The sequence below is a fragment of the Oryctolagus cuniculus genome, chromosome 6, assembly GCF_051225735.1.
Source record: "Oryctolagus cuniculus isolate XC-2025 breed Fujian yellow rabbit chromosome 6, ASM5122573v1, whole genome shotgun sequence".
Taxonomy (NCBI): Eukaryota; Metazoa; Chordata; class Mammalia; order Lagomorpha; family Leporidae; genus Oryctolagus; species Oryctolagus cuniculus.
In genome coordinates, this window is record NC_142872.1 from 45,583,257 (window position 1) to 45,597,698 (window position 14,442).

General features: G+C 54.1%; 1 protein-coding gene across 4 annotated transcripts in view; it reads left to right on the forward strand.

The window, feature by feature from the left end:
- Positions 1-14,442, forward strand: part of CYFIP2 (cytoplasmic FMR1 interacting protein 2) — a 131,272-nt gene that overhangs the window by 39,855 nt on the left and 76,975 nt on the right. For all 4 annotated transcript variants that reach the window (XM_008255326.5, XM_002710339.6, XM_008255327.5 and 1 more), the window contains exons 6-11: positions 3,319-3,500; positions 5,136-5,232; positions 6,385-6,513; positions 9,368-9,472; positions 11,538-11,629; positions 13,213-13,330. In XM_008255326.5, the coding sequence (XP_008253548.1) occupies positions 3,319-3,500; positions 5,136-5,232; positions 6,385-6,513; positions 9,368-9,472; positions 11,538-11,629; positions 13,213-13,330 (723 nt within the window). The remainder of the gene's footprint in view (positions 1-3,318; positions 3,501-5,135; positions 5,233-6,384; positions 6,514-9,367; positions 9,473-11,537; positions 11,630-13,212; positions 13,331-14,442) is intronic.

Sequence of the window (14,442 nt, forward strand, 5' to 3'; positions counted from 1 at the left end):
AGGGGATGTTTTCTCTTGCCTGTTGGTGTATACTCAAGTGATCTCCTGTCCTCAAAGGAGACCGGAGGGCACTGATTTTATTCGTGTAGGAAGCTATTAGAGGTTTTCAGTGACAGGATGTGATCTGAGGTTTTGCCACATTGCTCTGGCTGCTGTGTAGAAAATGGATGAAGGGAAAAGCAGGAAGATCAGCTAAAGAAGGAAGAGAAAAGACAGCAAGGGCTTCCATCAGTGCCAGGTGAGGGAGTAAGCCAGTTGAACAGAAATGACAGGAAGTGTAGCAAAGCAGGTAGACATGAGGGAAGCCAATGAGCAGTGCAGGTTGGATGCTAAGGCCAGTCTGCAGCTGGGATGGACGTCTGTCCCACACTGTGTGCCCCTCCACATGTCCTACTGTGAGCTGAGCTTCTCAGAAGACCCCTGGCACTGGGCAGTGTCCACCCTGTGCCCAGCACCATGCTGGAACCTTCAGGTGAGAGCTGGGACCATGTGGGCAATGATTCCGCTGGGGAGCCACATACACAGCCCTAGGCGAGGAGCACTGCCTTCAGAGGCTGAGAAACCTGAGTTAGAACCCGGCTGTGCCGGCGCCGTGGCTCACTAGGCTAATCCTCAGCCTTGCGGCGCCGGCACCCTGGGTTCTAGTCCCTGTCAGGGCGCCGGATTCTATCCCGGTTGCCCCTCTTCCAGGCCAGCTCTCTGCTGTGGCCAGGGAGTGCAGTGGAGGATGGCCCAAGTCCTTGGGCCCTGCACCCCATGGGAGACCAGGAGAAGTACCTGGCTCCTGGCTTCGGATCAGCGCAGTGCGCTGGCCACAGCGTGCTGGCCGTGGCGGCCATTGGAGGGTGAACCAATGGCAAAAGGAAGACCTTTCTCTCTGTCTCTCTCTCTCACTGTCCACTCTGACTGTCAAAAAAAATAAATAAATAAAATAAAAATAAAAAAAAAAAAGAGAGAGGAGGTTGTGTTCTAAGGATAAAAATGCCCCTGGGAGAGCAGCCAAGTACGTGAGGAGGGTAGCAAGGTGGGCAGTGTGCCTCTCCAGGTAGGAAGGGCTCCAGGAATACATCATAGCCGCAGCACGCCAGCCGCGGTGACCATTGGAGGGTGAACCAACGGCAAAGGAAGACCTTTCTCTCTGTCTCTCTCACTGTCCACTCTGCCTGTCAAAAAAAAAAGAAAAAAAAAAAAAAAAAAGAACCCGGCTGTGCCTCTTTGATCATGCGTCTGTGAGTTCTTTAACCTCTCTGCCACCTGCAGATTTCCTTCCTGGGAAGCTACCCTTCCTTTGCAGGCTTGTAAAGGGTCGAGGAGAGCCCTGGGGACAGGCAGATGTAACACGTTGCCATTGTTCTTGTTAGTTTCATAGAACTGCCTTATAGCAGCCTGGAATCTAGGAGGTAGGTTCCTGAGGGAAAGAAAAAGTATCCAAAAACCTACTTCGGGCTAAGCTGCCAGCCTCCAGGCAAGAGGCTTTTATGGAAGAGGGTCTGGAGCCCTTTAGAAGTGTGCTGTCCTGTTTGCAGCCATTATCCACCTGTAGCTGTTTCTATTAATAAAGTGCAGCTGGAAAGTTAATTGCCCAGTGGTGCTGGGCACACCTCGGGCACTCAGGATCCACACGTGATGAGTGGTTGTCCTGTTGGGCCACACAGGTGGGGAACATTTCCATCCATGCAGAAAGTGGCATTGGACTGAGACCTGGTGGCTTGTCCCGGCTTTGCAGGAGAGCAGGCATGAGCTGGCAGTCAGCCCAGGCCCGTGGAAGCTGAGTGGAGCTCCCTCAGCTTCGAGCAGTCATCTCTCTTCCTGCCCTCCTCACCCCCCTCCCTCCACTCCTCCTCCTCTTTTTCATCTCTCACCCACTCTGGACGCCTACAGTAGCCTGTTTTGCTGTTGCTCTACTGCTTTTCTGAGTGGGTAACGGCTTAATGAAGATGCAAGTCACACACCGTGTCATTCACTCATGTGAGGTGGAGAACTCCTAAGTTTTTAGTATATCCGTAGAGTTGTGCATCCATCACTAAGATGTCACCCTGGAGCACCCTCGCCTCCTCCCACCTCCAGCCCTAGGCAACCACAAATCTGTGTGTCCCTGTGGATTCGCGTCTTGTGGACATTTCACAGAAATACAGTGGCACCGTGTGTGAGCTTGGGTGTCTGTCTTCTGACAGTAGGCATAATACTTAAAGGTCATTCCCATCGAATGCACCCAAACTTCATTCCTTTCTCTGACTGACTGCTGTTTCCTGTACTCACGCACCACATTGTATTTATCCATTCACCAGTTGATGGGCATTCGAGTTGTTTCCACTATGATCAAAGCTTGGACATTCATGTACAAGTCTTGTGTGGACTGAGGTTTCATTCCCTTGGGGTATATCTGTAGGAACCCTGGGGTAATGCCACCTGTAACTTTGTAGCCTCCTAGCTGTTCTCCCACTTCCAACCTTGCTTCATACCGTCTGTTCTCACTATGGTAGCAGCCACCGTCACCCCTTTAAAATCGAACTGAGACTGTCCTGTGCTGCTTCAGAGCCCTCCCCCTCCCACCCCACTCCATGTTGAAGCCCAAACCTTCGCGCAGGTTTACAAGAGCCAGTGACCCTGGGACCTGCTGACCCTGTTTCCATTTTTTCACTGCACTTACTCCACCTCAAGGAGGCTTCCCATGTCTCAAATATGTCTCAGGGCCTTTGCACTCACTATTCACACTCCCCTCAGTTAGCCTCGTGTCTTTATCCTTCTCTTTCAGATTCCTCTCCTGAAAATCACTTCTTGGTGATTTGTCCCCTGATCCTCCTCCCATCACTTCCCTCCCTTCTTTATTTTTCTCTGTTGAACCTGTTACATTGATTGCCCTGTCTCACCAGAACATGAGCTCCTTGGGGGAGAGTTTGTTGTCGGGTAGTTTCTATTTTGTGCCCTGCTACAGTGGTGCCTGGTGCACAGTAGACACTCAGTAAGTGCTGATGAATGAACCTCTTTCTGTCTCTCAATGTGTCTCTTACCCTTGGTCTCTGTCTCCCTAGCAGCTGGTGCGTGGCACTGTCCAAGGTGCTGGTCCTCCACACTTGATTGAGATGATGTGTCTCAGCAGGAGTGTGTGTGGAGCAATTCACAGGTCTGGGTGGCGTGGGTGTAGGTCCCAGGCTCACCACCAGAGATCAGCTCTGGGTGCCAGGCTCCTCCGAGAAGGACCACCTGACCCACTTGCCCTTCTCGAAATGTCCAGGCTCTGGCGTGGGCCCCCAGGGAGCCTTGACCCTGGCCCCCACTGGGCTGCCCCGGCCTCGCTCACCGCCCCTCTGCCCCCAGCGCAAGGCCATCGAGCGGTTCTGCAGTGAGGTGAAGCGGCTGTGCCACGCAGAGCGCAGGAAGGACTTTGTCTCCGAGGCCTACCTCCTGACCCTGGGCAAGTTCATCAACATGTTCGCCGTCCTGGACGAGCTGAAGAACATGAAGTGCAGCGTCAAGAATGACCACTCTGCCTACAAGAGGTCAGTGCCCCTGCCGTTCTCCCTGACCCCGGCGGGACCACTCTTCCATGCCAGGTGGAGGAGAAGGGCAGAGCCTTCTCAGGTCCATTCTCAGGTGCCTCCGTTGCGCACCTGCAGGGACCTTGGGGCTGTGGAAGTGTGACTTGAGGAACAGGGTCAGAGCTGGTCTCTGAAGAACTTGATCTGTGCAGAGCCGAGTGACTCCGAGGGAACCGAACCCTCAGTCCCCTCCTGCTGAGGCGGTGTCCTGTGCCCTGTGAGAGCAGTAAGAGAATCACAGGTGGTTATAGGAGTCCTTTTCCACAAGAGGCAGAAGGCCATCTCCAGCTGCTTGAGGACAGGCAGGAAGGGAAGTGGCCAGGGGACCTGGAAAGCCCAGGTGCACCTGCGTCCAGGTCCTCAGATGATGATATTAGCCTGGGTTTCTCCATCTCCGTCAGCTTCAGGCGGTTCCTCCTGTGGTCGCCTCTAGCAGCTTCACTCTTCCCTCCACCCACCGCAGCACCCCAGCTCCTGGGAAGGAAAGGGTACTCCTCCTTCCCAGGGAGACTGCAGTAGGGCAAGCGTAGGTGCTGTGCTGAGCCCTCCCTCCCTTGGTCACTATGGTAGGGGGCACGGGGTGGGTGCTCTGATTAGACAGTGCTCACCCTGGAGCTGGGCTCAGTGTCAGCTCACAGGAAGAAGGACTGAGAGTGGGAGAGGGGTCTGGGTGCTGCCACTCCAAAGCCGGGGAGGGCAGTGCAAGCGGCCAATGAGTGGGATGTGTCGGCTGAGGCCCAGGCAAGCTCCCCAGTGTCTGGGAGCATCTCTTGGGAAGGATTTCCTGTCACTGATATGGAAGGACCCTCTCCCTGAACCTCGTCCCCCTGGGACGCCACGGTCCCTAGGAAAAGCAAGAGCATAGACAGACTGGTTCTCACGAGTTTGCCTTTCTGGGTCAACTGTGAGACCTGGGGTGCCTGGCAGACAAAGCCCTTCCCAAAACTGACCCAAAAAATGACAGCTTCCGAAGATTTCACAGGTAGCTCCTAGTAGAATGCCTTCCCCAGAGTCTCCCCAGTTGTGGCCAACAGCTTTCATCTAGGCTAGAGCTGTCGCCCTCTGCTGGTCAGCGAAGGGCATGAGCGAGGCGCCTGCCTGCTCACAGTTGATGGGGACGGCAGGCTTGGCTGCATGTGCAGGTGGCTGTGGCCTCTGGATTCCTGTTGGGTCACACAGACATTTGCAAGCATTGCTTTGCTTTAGAAACAGAACACAGACCAAAGAGCAAGGCCCCTGCCTGGGACTCTGGTTTGTAAGTTTCGCGGAGGACCACTAGGAGGGATGCTCCTCTCACAACCTAACTCAGCGCTCCTGCCTGGGCGAGGGGACGCTGGTCGCCCTTGAACTTTGAAGTTTGAGTTACAGAGGTTGTCAGTACCTTCTTGCCTTCAAGTTGCAGATGTAGGTATCACCAGGGTGTCGGCAAACCCCAAGGAGATGGCTCCAGAGGCACCTCCTTCTCCATGAGAGTGGCCTGTGACACTCAGAGCTCGTTGCCCTAGGGGTCAGGTTGGCACGGCAGCCTGTGCGGTGTGGTTCAGGCTGGTCGCACGGGACAATACCCGCCGCCTCACTCTTCCTCCTGCATTTCAGGGCAGCCCAGTTCCTCAGGAAGATGGCAGACCCCCAATCTATCCAGGAGTCGCAGAACCTCTCCATGTTCCTGGCCAACCACAACAGGATCACTCAGGTGAGGGCAGGCCCCTAGTTGGTTAGTCCTGCCAGCAACTTGGGGGTGCAAGCAGGGGCCTGGAGGCAGGGGTGCTGGGCAGTGCCCAGAGGGCAGCAGGCAGCCTAGTCCCCCAGTCCGTGTCCAGTGTCAGTGTATCTGCCCCTCCCCACACAAGACTGACCCAGCTGCAGGCTGAACAGCCCTCTTCCCACTGCAGCCGGCCCTTCCTCTCATTTCACTCTTGTCCTCTGGAAGCCTGGCCAGTGCTCTGGCCCCACCCCAGTGCAGAGGTTGAGGTCATGGGGTCTGCAGCCAGACTGACTGGTTTCTAATCCTGGATCCCCTCTGACCCACTGTGAGCTCTTGGGCAAAGGCTGAGCCTCAGCTTCCTCCTTTGTAAACTGGGTCTGCTCTGTGGAGATCTGAAAAGGGTGCATCTCATAGGACTGTCGTGGGCAGGGAGCTGGTGAGTGTAGAGCCGTTGGCACGTGGCCCCTGAGAAATGGCAGGGCCGTAGGAAGGCACGGCTGTTGTCACCACATGCACTTTGTCAGGGCACCCCTCCTGTCCTGCCCAGCACACTGTGACCAGCAGTGATCTCTGTTGGCTCAACCAAAGCAGGCAGCAGCAGGAAGGTCTGCAGGACCCAGAACAATGGGGAGAGGGCCTGTCTCACCCGGGGAAGTGTGGCCAGTGGTCCAGAGTCCAGGTTTCCTTTCCCATTGCCTGGGGAAAGTGGCAGCACAGTGCTGTCCTCAGGGCACGCCACAGGACCTGGGGCAGGGACCTGCGACCCTTCTCCCACAGGAGCTGCTTCTGTACTGCTGGGTCCTGCCTGCCCAGCTCCCCCCCGTGGCTGGGTCTCTCTGGCCTTGTCTGTGGAGATGGGTCCACACCCGGTGGTCCAGGCTGAACTACTGCAGGGCACTTTCTGACCATCAGAACTGCGGGGGAATAAAGTGGAGGGGGCCGAGGGGCTGAGTTCCCTGTCCGGGGAGGCGTGTGACAGCTCTGAGCAGCCACCATAGAGATGAGGGGAAGAGGACTCGGAGCTCCCCTCCCCCCGGGCAGTCAGTGGGGACCACCGCCCAGCTGTGAGCCTTCTGGGTGGTGTGGGTGGCGCTGCCCGAGGAGGCTGGTGCTGCCTAACCGGAGGGCGCCGCCGTGCAGTGTCTCCATCAGCAGCTGGAAGTGATCCCCGGCTACGAGGAGCTGCTGGCGGACATTGTCAACATCTGCGTGGATTACTACGAGAACAAGATGTACCTGACCCCCAGCGAGAAGCACATGCTCCTTAAGGTGAGTGGAGGCACGCGCCAGCGCATGCCCCGCCCCCACAGCTGCCCTCACACCGCCATCTTGTTGGAAATCATTGATTAAAATTGTATTTCTTTTCCTTACTTAAAACACGCATCCCCATCTTACTACACACAGTGCTTTGTAACCATCCTCCTTTACTGTGCCGCATTCCTCTTTAAAATGCCATTGAAGATACTCCTTCAGTGTAGTTTTTCATGGTTACCGAGTATTCCATTGTATTTAACCAGTGCCCTCTTGTTGGATAATTGTTTACTAAACTGCCGTGAACACCTTGTAGCACAGCCTTTATGTGCCTGTATTGATCAAGTTACAGTTGGAGGAGGAGAGAGTCCCAACTCAAACAGAAGGCAGAATCTTCAAGCTTTTGCTTTGTTTTTCCAAAACGATCACAATTCTTTGAGACTGTCTCATTCAAGAATTGTGGCATTGCTTTTATTATTGTGGAAAATCTGGAATATACAGAAAAGCACAGGGAAAAATCTTTTCACCCAGAGATGACACTTTTTACAATTTTAATATATGTCCTGATTTTTTGATGCTTATTTTCAAAACATATACTGAGAATAAGCATGTATGAGTTCCATCCCCTGTTAAAAGTGTGTTTGGAATATCATGCAGGCATTAACACTGTCACATGGATGAGCCTCCGTTTCTTTAGGTATCATGTTGTTAACTCTTTCCATTGTTTCTAACTTCTCTCTGACAGCTGAAACATTGGAATGAGCAATCTTCGCCAGAGTCTTGACTTTTTTAAAATTTTTATTTGAAATTCAGAGACACAGAGATTTTCCATCTGCTGGTCTATTCTCCAAATGCCTACAACGGCCTACAAAGGCTTGACCAGGCCAAAATCAGGAGCCTGCACCTCAGTCCTGGTCTCCTACAGGGCTGGCAGGGACACAGTTACCTGAACCACTACCTGCTGCCTCCCGGGGTGTGCATTAACAGGAAGCTGGGTTGGAAGCGGAGGAGCCAGGACTCGAGCCAGTCACTCTGATATGGGGTAGGGGTGTCTCGAGCAGCAGACTAACTGCAGTGCCCAAGGCCCAGCCCTGCAGAGCTTTCAGACACACTACAGACCCCGTGTGGACTTTGTCTCCCTGAGAACCTCCCCATGAAAGTCCCTGTCGAATCCCCTTTCTTCCTCCTCTCCTTGATGCCTCTCTGTTGTTCTCAGCATCCTAGCCCTGTTGGTGTTCCATCTTTATGTTTCCATGGTACCTTGATAAGTCTGCAGGACACTGTGGCTTCATGAGTCATTCTCTGGCTCCTCCACACCATCAGAAACTGAGAGAAGTCACCCAAAGTTTGGTCACCTTTCACCCCCAGTGCTAGCCTGGATTGTTCTGTAGCTGCCCCTCAACTTGCTGCTTGGATACTGAATTCCAGTCCACCAGGAAGCCTCAGGTGCTGCCTGCAAGTTCTCATGCCCTCCTTTTTCTTTTGCATGTCTGACATCCTTCTAACCCAACCTCCCAGCCTTCTTCCCTCGATTCTCCCCTCTTCCATCAGACCTTCTCTGAGCTTGAGTTTGTGAATCCATATGCCACCAGGGGGCGCGGTCCACCCTTAAATGGAAAAGACTTGCTCATCTTGCAGAACAAAATGCTCTCAGCCGGGTGAGGGAGAGAGGGTTGGGACCCAGGACCTCAACAGCCTTCTAGTGCAGTCCCTGCATGTCAGATGAGGAAATAGCGACACAGAGAGAAGGACTTTTCCCATGCCCCATGGCTGCTCGGCTCCTTGAGCTGTACGTTTGACCCAGGAGCGTGACAAACCTGCATTCAGCTGTTACACGGACTGGGCTATCAGGAATGTGCAGCCACTTACAGGGTATTTTCAAGAAGAGATTAGTTTTTAAAAATAAAGTCACCATCGGCTCCTGAGGAACTTCATCATTGTCGTCCCGTTGGAGAAAGAGGTGGGATATTTTCACAAGTATTCCCTGTTAACCAGATAGTCAGTCAAGAATCAGTGAGGTGCTACCCCCCAGGAACTCAACAAAGCACGACTAGTGTCTTTTCTCTCAGGACTGAACTTTGAAGTGCAGGACCATCACTCAGCCCAGCAGTTAAGATCCCGCACCCCCTATCAGAGTACCTGGCTTCCCTACTGGCTCCCAGCTCCAGATTACAGCTTCTGCTCATGCACACCCTTGGAGGCAGTGGTGGGCGCTCCAGGAATTGCATCCCTGCCAGTCAGGTGGGGGACCCAGATGGAGCTCCTGGCTCCGGGCTTCAGCCCAGCGCAGTGCTGGCCAGGGGGGGCATTAATGGGGAGTAAAGCAGCACTTAGGAGGCCGCTGCCTTTCTCCCACCCCTCACCAAACAGATGAACATGCAGGATTTGGGGACAGATCTCGGTCCCCAGCCCATCCAGATGCGGGCTCTGCACCGTAGCTGTGTGGTCTTGGAGTCTGTTCCACCTCTCAGTAGCTCTCACCCTCACAGGTAGAAGGTTATTGTATAGAATCTGACTCGCAAGATTGTGGTGAGAATTAAGATTTATTCCTGACAGTGATACTTGTGAAAGTACTGCACATAGGCTGTGGCCAGTGGTGGGGGCTGCCTAAGCATCCCTTGGCTGTGGTCTGTGTGTAGTTGAAGGTGTGTGGATTGTTGTACTAGAACATGTATCTCCGTGTTGCAGGGGGGAATGGCACACATACGCACAGTTGCGCGCGTGCTCTCTTTCTCTCTCTCTTTCTCTCTCTCTCTCTTTCTCTCTCTCTCTCTCTCTCTCTCTCTCTCTCTCTCTCTCTCTCTCTCTCTCTCTCTCTCTCCTTTTGCAGCAGGTGTGACTGGTGTCTGTGCTCTGTCCCTTCTCATTCCAGGTAATGGGCTTTGGCCTCTACCTGATGGATGGAAATGTCAGTAACATCTACAAACTGGATGCCAAGAAGAGAATCAACCTTAGCAAAATTGATAAGTTTTTTAAGGTCAGCAGCTGATGCGGGGGCTGGGCAGGGGCCAGGGCTACCAGAGCCCAGATCGTTTTGGGCAAAGGAACAAAAGTACCCCCCAAGGACACTTTGGGATTTGTCAGTGGAAATGTAGCTCTGAAGACCCTGAGATGGGGAAGGAATGGGGGCCTCGAGCTGCCACTAGGACAGCAGTGAATGCTATTGGAGGCAGCCCCACAAAGGTGCAGCGTGGCTCTGAGTCTGGGGTTGAGCTGGGGCCAGGCTGGAAGGCCCTGTGATGCTTTTTGCACGCTGCTTTTTCCCTTGGCTGAGATCCCGGTCATGGAAAGAAAGCAGCGCGTGCTAGAACACGGCACCTGCTGTCATTTTCACCATGAACACAGCCCCCAGAAGTAGGAGCGTTAAAGACTGGCTTTTAAATTGATTCAAATTTTCAAAAGCAGCCTCTCTCCCTGCCCACCGGAGGCTCCCTCTGATTGCCCCCACGTTGGGGCAGGACGCCTCATCAGCATCCCTTGAACTCTCAATCCATTCCAGCGCCTTTGAGACTGGATCTTCTGGCCCTGAGTCTTTCAAAATAAAAGCTTCCAGTTAGAGCAAGCCTCTGAGTTAGATCAAGCCTTTGAGGGGTCTGCAAGGGGATCTCCTACTTTGGAATTAAATTCTACGTTCCCAGTTTATTCTAAGGTTGGGAACTGCAGACATGAAGCTGGGCCTAAGGGCACAGACACGGGAAGCCCAGCTTGAAGTTCAGATCGGAACCCCTTGAAGGTGTGGCATGGAGGGCACTGGGCTGCACCTGGGTCCGCCTGGCTCCTCAAGGCTAAGGGGAGCAGAGCCGCCCGCCCGAGGAGTCCTTTGGCTTGGCTACACTTGTTTCTAGGACTGAAACTTCGCTTTTTCTCTGGAGCTGCCCCCAAATAAAAACAGAGCTCATCTTGGGAGACCCTTGGAAAATCTGCCTCAAGTCAGCATGAATGAGGTGGGGGTGAGCAGCAGGAGCAGAAGCCCCTCCGTGGGCTGCCCTGGATTTCTGACTCACTCTGCTGCATCCTAACCGAGCGGCTTGGGGATAGTCACCGCCTCTCCCCTAGATGTAGTTCTCCAGGCTAAGAAAGAGGAGGGCTGAAGCTGTGTGCTCTGGAAGGTTCCCTAGCTGATTGATCGGGGTTTTGTAGCTGAAGCAGAGCCTGCATGGTTATAATCCTCGCTCCTTGACTTTTTTTTTTTTTTGAAGATTTATATATTTATTTGAAAGGCAAAGTCACGGAGAGAGACAGACAGACAGATGGAGAGAGATCTTCCAGTACTGGTTTATTCCCTAAATGACTGCAATGGCAAAGAGTAGGACAGGACAAAGCCAGAAGCCAGAAACTGCATCTGGGTCTCCCATGTAGGTGGCAGGGGCCCAAGGACTTGGGCTGTCCTCCACAGCTTTCCCAGGCCATAACAGAGAGCTGCATCAGAAGTGGAGCAGCTGGGACTCCACCCAGTACCCATATGGAATGCTGGCGTCACGAGTGGCGGCTTAATCCCACTGTGCCCTGACTTCTAGCTGGTCTTTGTGAAGAATGCCGTCAGCAGCTTACACTTGCGTTTCTCCATATGGACGTGGGGTGATGCTAGTGCTGACCTCACAGTGTCTTGGATGGCGTGTTTGAAGTGCACCTTCTGAGTGCGTGAGAAGCAGCAGAACACACCAGCCTCCTTCAGTGCACAGCCTTTGAAGGGTGCTGTCTGCCCCCTGCTGTTAGCTGTTATGGTTTGCATTCCCTTCCTGGTGTGGACTTTCTTAGAAAACCACATTCATTCAGCCAGAGGCACTCAGATGGCTGCCCCAAGCCTAGAGTTCACAACAGCCAGGATCCTCTGAGCTGGGACCCTGTGCCATTCATGCTTTCTAAAGGCTGGGTGACCTTGACCAAGTCACTTTGCCTGTCTGGGTTCAGGAGCTGGGAACACAGAGTTGGTTGGAGACAGCGAAGGACCAACCACTAGCGTGGGCTCCCTTTGGTCCCAGGGTCCCCCGGGGCCCGCCCCGCCCGCAGGGTCTCACGCGCTCTGTTTGCTTCCTTTGCAGCAGCTGCAGGTGGTGCCCCTTTTCGGCGACATGCAGATAGAGCTGGCCAGATACATTAAGACCAGTGCTCACTATGAAGAGAACAAGTCCAAGTGAGTGCCTGCCGTAATGTCTCTCGGCTCCCGCGAGGCCGCCCAGCCCGGGCAGGGGGCCGAGGGGCCGCTTCAGCCCCTCCCCCCTCCCCAGAGCCCTGGGCAGGTGCATCACTCAGGACACTGGTGCTGCTGCAGGGTGCAGCGGAGGCTGCTCTGAGCCCTTTTGCATCCGCCCTTTGCTGCCAGGTTCAAAAGGGCTCAAAGCACAGCCCTGCTCCTTGTCCGGCTCGGCGGTGACACACGTGTCCCCTCAGTGGGGTGACAGGAGTCCTCCTTCCCAGAGCAGTGGGCAGGAGTGGCCGCTGCAGGGACTCTGTTCCCTGGGCAGTGAGTGTCACGTCCTGGCTATGGTTTGCTGGCTTCCAGCTGTGCAGCAGGTGGATGGCCATCCCTAGGTCATCATGTAGAACCCGTCCGAGGTGATTTGTATGGAAGTCTGGGGTGTCAGTGGCTCCCTGGACTTGGGGGCCACCCAGCTAGACCCTGGTACTTCCTTTTAAGGCTAAGGAGCTTCCTTCTGTGAGTTGTGGCCAGCGCTGAGTGAGCAGAGCCCGCAGCCTCCGTAAGGGCCAGGTGGTGCTGTCTGAGAGCCGCCGGTGCAGTGCTGGTGAGCAGGCGCCACGGGGCTCTGCGGGGCAGCCCTCGCCAGGGAAGCTCCTTCAGTCTCCAGTGAGCACTAACCGCAGCCTGGGAAGAACCTTGAAAGAGAAGCACGGGGTCAAGACCCGCAAACTCTGCCTTCCGTGTCCCTGTGACCACCCAAAGTTGCTTGGAAGTAGGGCTGGCGGGTGAGCAGGGCGGGTGTCAGGGGAGCAGTGGGGCCATGCCTGCCCAGGTGACTCAGAGCGTGCGCCTGCGCACGTCTGCGCCCTGCCCACTGTGCAGCAGATTCCCTGGGGAGGAACGGTGGGGGGACCTCTTTCTCCTAAGAAGTAGAGTGAAAGTGTTCATGCATTCACTTCCTCTCCAGTTCAGGGTGGTTTTCCTAATGACATCTTTCAAAATGGTGTCGCCGGGAGAAGGGGGCGACAGGAAGGAAGAGAGGGTGAGCACGGACGGAGAGGGGAGGTGGGGGAAGGAAGGGTGTAGACCACGCACTGCACAGGGATCATAGCTTCCTGCCCTGAGAGGCGCCTGCATATTGCCTGGTCACCAGTGGACAAGAGCCACATCCCACCCAGGCTGCCCCGGCCCTGGTCCCGCCACAGCGAGTCGGTGCCAGCGGCTGGTAATCGGGCTCTGGAGCATGGCCCCTCGCTTTTCCTTTGCGGGGCTGCCAGCTGTTACAGTCCTCCCTAGACAGCCTGTGATTCCCTCCCCAATGCAAAGAGCGGGTAAGTACTGCAGAGCAGGTGTTGTGAAAGGGTCGTCACTGGGTCTTAGCGGAGGCTGGCTCCCAAGTGGAGGAGGAGGAGGAGGAAGGACTGTCCAGCATCGTGCTTGTGCTCAGATACCTGTTGGCCTCACCCAGGGGAGCTCGCCATGTAGGCTGAGCACCAGGAGCACCTAGTGCGTGGAGGAGCCCGTCCTACTTGGCCCCAAGGCCAGGGCCCACTCCCACCCCGTGATTTTCTGTCCAGGTGGACGTGCACGCAGAGCAGCATCAGCCCCCAATACAACATCTGCGAGCAGATGGTTCAGATCCGGGATGACCACATCCGCTTCATCTCCGAGCTGGCTCGCTACAGCAACAGCGAGGTGAGCACACCCTGGCTGTGGGATGGAGCCTGTGTGGGCCCTGGGCCAGGAGCGGGTGGGAGCTGCTAGGAGGGCAAGGGCGAGAGCCAGGTGATGGAGCAGGAGTGAGGGAATACTCCTAGGGGGCAGGAGGGCAGAAGAGCCAAGAGCCACACAGAGCTGGGATTAATGCCTGCTCTGCCGCTGCACTTCACAAGTTATTTGACATCTCTACACCTCAGTGTTCCCATCTGAGAAATGGGGGTCATAATAGTATCTCTCCTGATAAGTTTATTGAGAGGATTGAACATTCTGGTGCCTAGAACATGGACTGTGCCTGGCAGATGGTAAGGGCCCAGTAGTGGTTCATTGTACTTGTACTTGATCCAGACCTCCTCCACCCTGGTGAGTGAGAAAAACAGCATTCTGGACATTCCTGCTCCTAACACCATCTAAATATTTTCAAACTATAGCATAATAAATGATTATTATAAAAAAATCATGGATACAACTAGGGACAAGAGGAGGGCCTAAATATTTCCTGTAATTCCAATAATTATATTTCATTGACTTTTCCTTTTGGATATGGACACATGATCAGAGCAAAGACTTTACAGATATAAATAAGCAACAAGGAAAATCAGCCACATAAATCCTACCATCTTAGGACCAGCTGTGATTAGTGTGTGGGTGTGTGTGGCTTTCTGGGTCTCTTTCCAGAGCTCCCCTTCTGATAAGTACATGCACTGTTCTGATAAACACAGGTGCTGGGTTTGAATTCCCTTATTACCTGGCTTCCATGGAAGACTCTGCTCCACTTCCCATCAGCTCATGGGCTCCACCATGTGGCCAGCAGCCACAGTGATCTTGTTTTTCCAAACCCAGTCTACCAAATGTCTTTGATGGCAGACCAGTGTGTTTGCAATGGGGCCAGTCTGACACATGCAGGTAGTGTAGTCATTAGACTAGTGACCCATGGAGGCCAAGGTCAAGCTCAGACCTCCATCTCTCTTAAGCATTTGTGCAAATCAACAGGAATCCCTTCTCTTCAGTGCCAGGGTACCTTCGATCCTAGCAGTGTTTTGGTATGGTCTCAGAGGAAATCTGTTCAAAGATTTTTTTTTAATTAAATG